This window comes from Carassius carassius, chromosome 36 (genome assembly GCF_963082965.1).
Source record: "Carassius carassius chromosome 36, fCarCar2.1, whole genome shotgun sequence".
Classification (NCBI taxonomy): Eukaryota; Metazoa; Chordata; class Actinopteri; order Cypriniformes; family Cyprinidae; genus Carassius; species Carassius carassius.
The window spans coordinates 11,368,812-11,380,809 of NC_081790.1; the positions used below are offsets into that span (position 1 = coordinate 11,368,812).

An 11,998-nucleotide genomic window follows, 5' to 3' on the forward strand; every position below is an offset into this window, starting at 1 on the left:
TTCACATTCATACATTATACACTATACATATTTCTTTAAACAAACAAAAAGATTCTGAATTGTATTAGCGTTAATTAATATTAATTTTATGCCATAAAATGTACAAATTCTTTAGAATAAAAATTCTGAAAATTTGATATTCTTATTCCAAAATTACAACACTAGCAGGAACTAACTTGTAGATGATTATAAAGGTGAACATTTTAAAGAATCACAAGAAATTTGACTCAATCCTCAGACTATATATTTTCTGTTTAGAGAAACAAAAACCACAGAAACAAAGTGAAGTGTGAAAAGCTGCTCTCATAGCCAGTATTTCATTAGAACATTTCTAACCGTGCAGACTCTCCATTTTCAACTCAAGAATAGGTCAAAGAGAAAAGCAGTATAATAAAGATAAGAGTCAGACTAACAACTGGTGAAGCAGTTCATAAAGGCCAAAGGGCAGTTTAAAAGAAATGTGTAAAACCTTCGAGACCTTTGTAATGGTCTTTAGGTCCATGAGGTCTCTGGAAGATTCGTGTAAGTGTATTTTTACAGTAAGACAAGTCTTTTGGACTTTGCAACAGCTCCAATTTTGCAGTCAATTTCAAAAATATAACTGAGAATTCAAGCTGTAAAACAGAGTACGGATGGGTTTTAGGACGTGTAATAAAGTAAATCAAGTTGAATTTTTATGCACAGCTTCACTTTATGTGTTTTGGTCTGTAAAAGATGTGCAAACAACATGTGGTCTAGACAGGCTGAATATGCATCAAGAAGTCATCCAAGTCATGTTCTGCTGTTGGTAGCAAGAGTTCGCTTGTGGAAAATTCCACCACAGGCCTGATCTATAGATAACAACAACATAAGCTCACGTGAATCACTGCCCGGAGGCAGACACACTGAACCATAAAGAGCAAAGACAACTCCAAAAGTATTTGGACACTTCAGCCATATGTAAATATGAAATAATTAATGAATGTCACTGCATTAGATATCAACGGGTGATTTTGATTTCCTTTTGCTCTCTGCAAACCTGCATTACTTTGATATTTTGTTATCAAATGCAATTCAATTTATAGTTGCTAAATATGTTTTGAGGCCACTTTATGTCACCAGGTTCAAGTTTTACATTGCTTATTTAAAACTACTTGATTAAAAACAACAGGACAAATTAAGGGTTTTGCTTTCTGGCATATGCAAGGGCAATTAACTTTGTTGTGGTTGTTGAAAACAAGAGACTATTCAAGAGCATAATGCCAATGTCAAATCTGGCTAATCGTGATACAGCTTTATAATAAAAAAATTTTAGACAATCACACACTACTGTTTAAAGTCTGGGCTCAGTAAGATTTTATTTAATTGAAAAAATATCTACTTTTTATGACACAATCATCTGATCAAAACTGATGGTAATGACATTTTTCTAACATATTAGAATGATTTCTGAAGGATCACGTGACACTGAATAAGAATAAGTTGCATTTTTAAATATTTTTACTGTATTTTTTTATCAAATGTAGCCTTGGTTAGCATAAGTCCATTTTTTCAAAAAAAAAATTAAAAATATCATACTGACCATTAGGGATGGGACGATAACCGGTTTTATTGATAACCGTGATAAAATGTGCTGAAGGTTAGTAATATCATTTAAAAATGAATTATCATTAAAACCGTGTTTGATTATCGCGGTTTTAATAACTCACTATTAAATCATGTCCAGCCAGCAACAGTCTGACGCAAGCGCAGCGCACAATGTTTTTTTTTTTTTTTTTCGAGAAGGAATGGCGAAAGTCAGTGACTTTTCTATGCTTTTCTATGCTTCTACACTTTTCATTGTAAGGAAGGAAATGCCACAGAATTTAATCTTTCTTTAAATTAAGTGCATAGAGTTGCTTGTTTTATTAGTTGTTTGTTGATTATTAAATATAAAACTTGCTGAAATGTTTTCAGTGTGAGCATCAACTATTTTTGAACACTTTCATCTCGTTTCAACAAAACCGTGATAATATTGATAATCGTGATAATTTTAGTCACTATAATCGTGATATTAAATTTTCATACCTTCCCATCCCTACTGACCATAAACCTTTGAACAGTACTGTGTCAATAAATAAATAAATAAATATAAAATAATTACTAAGCATTTCAAGTGTTTTTTCCCCCACATTTCCAGACTTAAATGGAAACAAAGTTAATATACAAGGCCCAAAAACACAGTGAATTCTGGCAGTCACCACAGACATGTGTTTCTTTTCCCAGCAGGCACTCTCCCGCACGAGCTGTGCCACAGTCCTGGTTCCTCAGCTGACACACTGCCAGAAATAACCTGCCTCAGCTGTCATTACCATTCTTCCCCCTCTCAAAAAAACCGTCTGCCAATAATGGCAGGTCTCCAACAAACGCTATATCCAGGCAGCCAGTAGGCTCCACAGGTCACTTACAGTACACTCATTCATATCCTAAGACCTTCAATGCAGGTAATAGTGGCAGAAAAAACACGGGAGGCACACACTGACCTTGAGGGTCACATGTTTGGGAATGTTTCATTCGCTTTTGTTATACTTTAAAACTAAATCTGCTGGGGCAAAATAAGTTATGTTTATGGATAAGCACCAGCAAAACATACTCAAAGACTTACTGAGGGGAAAAAACGTGATTTAATGTCCTCAACCACCTTAATGTCATACCAATTACTAAAACAGAATGTGTTATACATCTCAACTCAATATTCCAGGACCGTTACCTGGACTAGCGAGGCGAGAGAGGACTTGATGGGTCCTAAAGAACCGCACGCATGGTGTCTTCACCGTCCGGACACTCTTAGCACAGGCCAGCCCGGAGAACAGAGGGCTGGAACAGCTGGTGGCTACCACGCGCAGAAGACTCGCCATCGGAGACGCAAGGAGGAGCTGTGCAGTCAGAACGGCCCTCCTCCTACATGTGAGGGGGAGAGAGAGAGAGAGAGGAGAAAAGTAAGCCAGCTGACCTATCCCATAATGCTCCACTCTGTCCCAGTCACTGCAGCTCAGATGTTGACCCACCTCCAAGGTGACAATTATTCCACAGGGTGAATCAGTCAAGGTCACACGAAGGCAAACACTGAAATGTGCAGAAGTGTATTTGTTTAGGTAAGAACTATCGGATATGAAAGTGATAAGGTTTTTTCTGAGTGGGACAGCGCAGGTCACACAGTAGCAGGAGGCCTTACAGGTCCTTTATGGTCACCATAAACACTGTCTGCAAGAGTTATCTCCAGAATATACAGAATACACAAAAAGAATCATTAAGGAACATCGTGCAAATAAATATTGTTTTGTAGTTTTTTGATCAATTTAAATTCCTTTCAAAGAATCTTGTTTTGTTTATTTTGTAATATTGAAAAACACTATTCTAATAAAAAACATTTTTACTGTTAAATTCTTTTAATATTTTGTAAGTCGCCATGGATAAAAGCGTCTGCTAAATGCATACAATGTAGAAACGGACATTCTGGCCAAAACATCTCGGGTAGAAGCGTTACAGATATTTTAACAAATACTTAAACATATCTAATAGGTCTCAGAACAAAATGGGTGTTACAAATAGGCAAGGGACACCCAAAATGTTGTGTATTCATAAAATGTGCAAGTAATACACAGTTTCCATTTATACACCAGTAGACATCTGTGTAATTTTCCAATTTTTTTTTATAGATCCATCCCACACATGAAAGCAGTGCGGTAGTTATGCATGCATGAAGGCGAAGGAAACAATCAAATCACCGATTTAATTAAACGTGTGCACAGACTCCTGGATCTGCTTGTTGGATTATCGTGCCAACTACAATCTGAGTCCAGCACCACGTCAGCGGACCAGAGGAAGCACAGAGGTCAGGTGTGGGGCAACGTGCATTAACTTTAAAAAAATACAAAGTTCAGATAATTATATTTAACACGTACGATGAGGGGGATAAGCATATGAAATAACGGTGTTTTTGGGCAATGCAAAAGTCATTCATTCAAACAGCTCAATGGCACAAGCAACGCAGCATTTCCGCATACATTTATAAACACATAAATTTTAAATTTGCATGGCTTATTTTCGTAAGAGCAATGCGGCTTCGGGCTCGGTGAGCCGACAGAAGGCGGGCACAAGCGCTCATTTCCCTTCATTTCTTCTCCTAATACACTAACGTTACCGTTAGCTTGTTAGTTAAGCAGAAACAATAACTGCAGGCTGTCGTTTGCATTTAGAGATCAAAGCAACACATGCCCTAATGCATTTATTGCGATCAAATGACAAGGTGGCGGAGATCGATAATGAAGAATGAAATTCTCACCGAGTCGAGACAGGGCATCAATGAGCGACCTTTGAAAGCGGGCACGCACAGCTTACAGCCGCCACCCGGAAGCACTCGCGCTCAGCCCTATCTGCGCCATTCCTGCGCTTTCATTCCGCCGTCCATCAATGCACGTGAATCAGTCACGTGCTGTGGGCGTTTTTTATCCAGATTTACCAGACAGACATTAGTTTATCTTTTGAATAGACACAATCTAGGCATAAACACACGATTTCGAACACTTGCCTTTCATTCAGGTGAGATACAAAACTGGGATAAACTTTGATGTAATGGGAGTTGTAAAATTGCATCAAGGTAACCATATTTACCAACAAAATAGTTACCACAGTTATTGTTTAACCGTGAATAAATGAACATGTTTTCTGTTTCAAACATTTTGACCAGCTTTTTAATTTTCAAATTTAATGTATATTTACATTTTATTTGATTTCATTATTTCAATGCTGACCAAGTGTTTGTTGTTGTTGTTTATTTGTTGTCTATTTAACAATTAAGAAATAATAGGATTCGCTGTCTACCAGAACAAAATATGGTATATTTTGAGATAAGTAAATAAATGAATGAGCAAGCAACCAATAAGTTAAATATAAACTACTTTATTAAAAATAAAATACTTATTTCAATACATTATTTTTTTATTGTTATTTTGGAAACGCAGGAATATTTAACCTCTTATAGGCTATGGGATGGCACATTTTTTGATTTACCGAGATGTCTAGCAGAGGGCGGTATTTGACAAATATTACTTACTGAACTCACCAAGAAAAAAAAAAAGGAACAAAAAGAGAAATTTTGAGAAAGGAGCTTCAGATGACCAGGCTCTTGATTTTTTTTGCTGCAACGTACACTGTGCAATTACAAGTCTGTTCACAAGCAACAATCGGGTTAAAGACCACAAACCACATCATTTTTAACCTGATTATGTTTTTAGCCTGACAATTTCCTGCTTTTTTTTAACCCATAAAAAATTTAAAATGGGTGAAACTCAAGGTAGTTAACAGCATAGCAATAAAAATAATAAACACTCGGTCATAAAAAAAAGAGAAAACAAATCAATATGTTAAAAAGTCCTATAAAATACATGTAAAAAAAATCTAATTAAACAACCTTTTGCATTGAATAGACCGTTTCCATATATTCTATCAGTACCGGCTGGTGCTGTTTGAAGTTTCCCTTGTGTTTCTCATATGTTTCTGTTCAACTAAATCCCTTTGTGGAATGTGTGTACCATGACTGTTAACCATTAACTCCAACCCAGATTGCTAAAGCCACTTCTCACAATTCTTCTCACACCTAGAAAAAAGTTTAAATAAAAATCCTATGCATTAGTTAAAAGAAGGCTTTTGTATGTATATTAAGATTATGTAAAAAGGTTGTTTCAAAGGGATAATACATTTAACGTTTTATTTCATGTTTGGATCACACATAATATCTTATTTTACAGTCAGCCTGATTAATAATAACTTTGCTATCTTCAGTTTATCTAGAAACATGTAAGCTTTACACTTTCAACCTGTTCTTTCACTTCCTAGCGGTTAACATCACGTGTGTTGGACATGCATTTCTCTAAGCAAATGTCTTTCTAATTACTAATAAGAAAGCAAATTTATAGTGTCATACTAGCCTAGACTTTAAACTTTATTTAGTTTGATACAAAAACAAGTATAGATTTACATGTAAGTTAGCCTCACAATAAGAAATACAGTAAGATTTTGAGAGTTCTGGTCCTAATCATCATAGTTTTGATGTCTGTTTTGCAGACGCATCGAAAGTGAACTGAGACATGTCTGTTACTCTTTCAAACTGCCATATCGAAAACATACTAAAACTGTCAAGATACACTCTGAAATAATATTGTAGACTAAAGCAATAGCCAAAGTAAATGTTGACAACTAAGATCAAGCCACAGTGAAGTTGTAAAGGGGTTGGGTTTCATCCTGTCCTTTCATTCTCCTACAACAGCTCATCCTCCATGCAGACACAAAGTTATGAGGCGCAAGAAGCTGCTCCGCATGCCACACAGCTCACCATTGCTTTGAAGCACAGAAATTCCAAGAGTTTCCTGTAACAAGGTCGAACTCTAATGTGAACCAGAAGCTGCTGTTTCTCTTTCTGCCTCTTCACTCTGTAGGTTAGTGGAGAGTGTGAAGTCTCGATATGTCTCGTCTGTGGATCTTTCTACTTCTGTTGGCGCACTGGATCAACAGCCCGGTGCTTTCTGCAAAAGGAGGCAAGAAAAAATACCAAGTGAGGAATCAAAGTGGCCATGCAACTCCCAAGGAGGACGTTGGGTCAGATGGAGCTCCCGAGAGTCCATCGGAGTCTGACTTCTTGGCTGATTTTGCTGGGAAACACCGCCTGTGGGTGATCACCGCACCATCGCACAGTGACAACTATCTGCGTATGATGGAGAAGCAGATCCAGGAGTCTGAAGGACTGAACTGTCGCTTGGCAGAGAGAGACACACTCATCGTCACTATTATTCAGAATGCCATGATGGAAGGCAAAATCCAGCGTACAACCTTGCTAGGAGAAGCCACTGTGGAGGTTATGGGCTCTGAAATGGTAAGCAAACTTCTCCATTACCTTGAACTGGAGGACCATACCTTCTCCATGCTGATTCTGAAGAAGAACATGAGGGTTAGTGAAAGATTTCCTTACCCGGTTCGCGTTGAGGCCATTCTTGAGGTCATCGACCAGCTGCCAGTGCGAAAGTTGGAGAAGGTCGCAAGAAAGGGGTTACCAGTGAAATGCAAGATCACAAAGAAGAGGTTAGTGGTGAAGAAACAGGGTTCTGGCAAGCGTAGGACCTTCAGTCCACAGAAGCATGTTAATACCACATCCATCTTCCTGACACAGAAGACACGTCTTGACAAAAAGGCAACTCTGAGAAACAAAGTACAAGATATTTTGAGTGGACGTTCACGATTCGTCATCCGTAAAACGACAGGCAACAGCAAAGCATCAGCTAAAGCAGGTTCCAAATCTGGATCTAGTGGAAATGAGAGGCTGAAGCTCGATGACCAGAAGAAAACTCCAGATAGTAACAGACACCCAGAGCCAGAAACAGAAATGAAAAAAGTATCAGAAGCAGATAAAACACATGTTGATGCAAAATTACATTTTGACACCCTCAATGAGGAGTTCAATGGAGAGCAAACCATTGACCATTCAAGCTCCAAAAAAAAAGGCAAAGGAAAGGATGCCAAGAAGAAAAAGGGGAAAGGAGGGAGGGGGAAGTCACAACGAGAAGCAGATGATAAGGAAAAGGAAGCTCTTAAAGAATTCATGCAAAACCTCAAAGGGAGAAGAAGAATTCTTGTGAGATTTTGATTGCTAAAAAGATTCATACATATTTGTAGATCTCCTGGGAAGAGTCTATCTGATTATGTTTTTTTGTTTTGTTTTGTGTGGCATAGGTCATTTCATCTCCAAGTGATGTCTCAAGTCAATATATCAAACAGAGAGATGATAATGAGCTACATAGCTGCGAGTTTTCCCAAAGAAAGGTCTCAGTGCTGTCCATTATGGGTTCAGAACGTAATCCTACACTACACATTCAACACTACCAACAAGGTAATGTATAAACCTTTTTGCACATTGTACATACAATAAACCACTTGTGAAGTTTATGAAGATTATTAGGGCTGTGTTGATACAGGGTTCACACAAAAGAGCCATTTGTTCATGAATTGAACCACTTTTGTCACGTTGTATGTTATGGATTCACTTAAAAGAACCAGCTCAAAAGAATAATTTGTTCAGGATTTGAACATGTCTTGGCACTGTATGTTTTTGATTCCCTTAAAAAATCCAGCTCTCAAGAGCCATTTGTTTGTGATTGAGTCATATTTGTTTTGCTGTGTAGTTAATAACATTTAAATTTAGTACATTCAGATCGTTCTAGCTTATGCATTAGTGTTGGGTTTACTGTCACACAATTGAATGTAAAAATGCATGTTGCTTCTTTTGAAACAGATTCCGAGTCTCCACAAGCATCCCTGCCAGAAAAGTTCAGAAACCCTGAGTTAATCAGTGAGATCCGCAGAGAATATGGGCTGGACTCCAAAAACTTCTCAGTGGTGTTGACTGACTATGACCTGAGGCCTAACGTAAGAACACTTATTTTCTCCTAATTCACAGTGACTTTAAAGACTACCGAATCAAAGGCATACATCTTGTGGTTTTAGCTTAATAGGGTTTTCAACAAGCCAACAGCTCCTTCCGATTTACTCGATTACATTGACAACTTTCCATCACGTCAGTCTGAGAAGGAAGAGGAGAGAAAACTTCCAGCACCCTGCTCTAAAGCAGAAATAAACAATCAAGAGGAGAACACGCTTCAAAGGTAAACACCTCGAGTTTCCCAATGCTTTAAGCTATGATTAAAATTCATTCCAACTGTTCTGATTATCTTACGTGGATTTTCAGGTTTATGTCCAAACGTAGACTTCTAATCATCTCAGCACCTACTGTAGATGACTTCTCATTCCATCAGCAGCTTCAGGCTCTTAATGGACAGGAGTGTCCACTGGGTATTGTATGCTTCATGTTCTCTGAGCTTTTAAGGATATGTCTTCAAAAATGATTAAATTAACAGTGATGCACTCTTAAGAAATAAAGGGTCTTTTTAAGGGGCATTAATGGTTTCATGAAGAAACTTTAATTTCCATTGCAAAAAAAAAAAAAGGTTATTTTATAGTGGAAATAGGTTCTTTAGATTATTAAAATGTTCTTTTGGAATCTCAAAATGGTTCTTCTATGGAACCATCACTGAGAAAACACCTTTTTGGAACCCTTTATTTTATAAAGAGTAAATTATATATTATACTGTACATATGGCAACCTAACCTAAAATTGAATCCACATGGACAGGTATTCGTCATTTTGCCTTGTTGAAGATTATGGGTTCTGGATCGACAGCTTCAGGAACAGTGGATTTTTTTCCATTGAATGGTGAGATTTTAAATTTAATTTCTTGCAAGTAACATCAAATATTATAGAAAGGCTGAAGAATATTTATTTTAACCTACAGGGAAAAGTCAACCCGAGAAGGAGACGCTTTCACAGGATGTGGTGGAGAGTCTGAGAAATCAGCTGAAGATAAACCGGGACTACTTCAGCATGCTGGTGGTGGGTAAGGACGGAGATGTAAAGGCCTGGTTCCCATCTCCAATGTGGTCCCTGGGAAGCATCTATGACCTTGTGGACTCAATGGAACTGCGACAACAGGAACAGAAACTGCAAAAAACTCTTGGAATTCACTGTCCAGATGAGAATTCAGGTACTTACCATGGTTACACAGAAGAGACAGAGGACAGCTACTTGTACCACAGATCTGAGGACTAAAAGTCATCACAACAAAGACATTAGACATACATATTGTGTACTTGGCATGCATTTGTCATCCCTATATTATGTAATACAAAATTTTTACCTCTAGGACTTGTATGAAATTCATACAGCTATCTTACCTATTGTTTGCTGTGTCCTGTAAAATTTCACTTCCTTGCACTCAGTTGTACATGCTACGATGCTTAATTATAGCTAAAAGACATGCGTGCAATTCTAGTTTTTACTAAAGCTGTTAACTTTAAAGGCTAGATTTCTAAGCTGTAGAAAATATATATACACATATGCATACACACACACACACACACACATATATATGTGTGTGTGTGTATATACATACATATACATATACATACACACATACATACATATACATACATATACGAACCCGATTCCAAAAAAGTTGGGACACTGTACAATTTGTGAATAAAAACAGAATGCAATGTTGTGGAAGTTTCAAATTTCAATATTTTATTCAGAATACAACATAGAGGACATATCAAATGTTTATCTAGAGAAAATTGTAAAAACTGAGAAAATGTATTATTTTAAGGGAAAAATAAGTTGATTTTAAATTTCATGGCATCAACACATCTCAAAAGTTGGGACAAGGCCATGTTTACCACTTTGTGGCATCCCCTCCTCTTTTTATAACAGTCTGCAAACGTCTGGGGACTGAGGAGACAAATTGCTCAAGTTTAGGAATAGGAATGTTGTCCCATTCTTGCCTAATACAGGCTTCTAGTTGCTCAACTGTCTTAGGTCTTCTTTGTCGCATCTTCCTCTTTATGATGTGCCAAATGTTTTCTATGGGTGAAAGATCTGGGCTGCAGGCCTGCCATTTCAGTAACCGGATCCTTCTTCTACACAGCCATGATGTTGTAATTAATGCAGTATGTGGTCTGGCATTGTCATGTTGGAAAGTGCAAGGTCTTCCCTGAAAGAGACGACGTCTGGATGGGAGCATATGTTGTTCTAGAACTTGGATATACCTTTCAGCATTGATGGTGCCTTTCCAGATGTGTAAGCTGCCCATACCACACGCACTCATGCAACCCCATACCATCAGAGAGGCAGGCTTCTGAACCGAGCGCTGATAACAACTTGGGTTGTCCTTGTCCTCTTTAGTCTGGATGACATGGCGTCCCAGTTTTCCAAAAAAGAACTTAAAATTTTGATTCGTCTGACCACAGAACAGTTTTCCGCTTTGCCACAGTCCATTTTAAATGAGCCTTGGCCCAGAGAAAACTCCTGCGCTTCTGGATTTTGTTTAGATATGGCTTCTTTTTTGACCTATAGAGTTTTAGCCGGCAACGGCGAATGACACGGTGAATTGTGTTCACCGACAGTGTTTTCTGGAAGTATTCCTGAGCCCATGTTGCGATATCCATTACAGTAGCATTCCTGTATGTGATGCAGTGCCGTCTAAGAGCCCGAAGACCACGGGCATCCAGTACAGTTCTCTGGTCTTGACCCTTACACACAGAGATTGTTCCAGATTCTCTGAATCTTTGGATGACATTATGCTCTGTAGATGATGATAACTTCAAACTCTTTGCATTTTTTCTCTGAGAAACTCCTTTCTGATATTGCTCCACTATTTTTCGTTTTCACTATTTTATCCTCTGCCCATCTTGACTTCTGAGAGACACTGTCACTCTGAGAGGCTCTTTTTATACCCAATCATGTTGCCATTTGACCTAATAAGTTCAGCTGTTCATTATATGTACATTAAACATTTTTCCGGCCTCTTATTGCTACCTGTCCCATCTTTTTTGGAATGTGTAGCTCTCATGAAATCCAAAATGAGCCAATATTTGGCATGAAATTTCAAAATGTCTCACTTTTAACATTTGATATTTTATCTATATTCTAATGTGAATAAAATATAAGTTTATGAGATTTGGAAATTATTCCATTCCTTTTTTACTCAGAATTTGTACAGTGTCCTGACTTGTTTGGAACAATGGGAAACACTTGGGAGCAAATGAACTAATGAATCAAACACAGCTGGAGATGAATACACACAACGAGGACAGGAACAGGAAAAAAGGCAAACAGGAACATACACGTGACATACACACACATATATTATGTAAACAATTTTTTTTATTTTGAATGCGATTAATCATGATTAATCGTTTGACAGCACTAAGAAAAAAAAGCTGCAATTATCTCTATTCTAGTATGTTGATTTGGTACACAAGAAATTCTAAAACAGTTGTGCTGTGTAATATTTAAAACAGCATAAATTGTTTTCAGGATTCTATGACGAATGGAAAATCAACGTTTATTTTGAAATCTAATTATTTTGTAACATTA

The 11,998-nt window shown here is 37.5% G+C and overlaps 2 protein-coding genes across 3 annotated transcripts in view; one reads left to right on the plus strand and one right to left on the minus strand.

The window, feature by feature from the left end:
* LOC132117140 (NAD(P) transhydrogenase, mitochondrial-like) overlaps positions 1 to 4,428 on the minus strand; it is a 40,003-nt gene extending 35,575 nt beyond the window's left edge. The window contains exons 1-3 of one of the 2 annotated variants that reach the window (XM_059526225.1): positions 4,304 to 4,318; positions 3,027 to 3,084; positions 2,729 to 2,919 (exon numbers count right to left, since the gene is read on the minus strand). In XM_059526225.1, the coding sequence (XP_059382208.1) occupies positions 2,729 to 2,876 (148 nt within the window). In that variant the 5' untranslated portion in view covers positions 2,877 to 2,919; positions 3,027 to 3,084; positions 4,304 to 4,318. Of the gene's footprint in view, positions 1 to 2,728; positions 2,920 to 3,026; positions 3,085 to 4,303 lie in introns of both variants that reach the window. The other variant, XM_059526224.1, reaches the window with a different exon arrangement.
* A 1,610-nt stretch (positions 4,429 to 6,038) lies between these two features.
* Positions 6,039 to 11,042, plus strand: ccdc80l2 (coiled-coil domain containing 80 like 2). Its single transcript, XM_059526226.1, has 7 exons — positions 6,039 to 7,645; positions 7,744 to 7,900; positions 8,303 to 8,436; positions 8,515 to 8,672; positions 8,756 to 8,859; positions 9,200 to 9,280; positions 9,360 to 11,042. Exons 1-7 carry the CDS (start codon positions 6,482 to 6,484, stop codon positions 9,671 to 9,673), a joined length of 2,112 nt encoding a protein of 703 aa, XP_059382209.1. The 5' UTR covers positions 6,039 to 6,481; the 3' UTR covers positions 9,674 to 11,042.
* Positions 11,043 to 11,998: the final 956 nt, after the last annotated feature.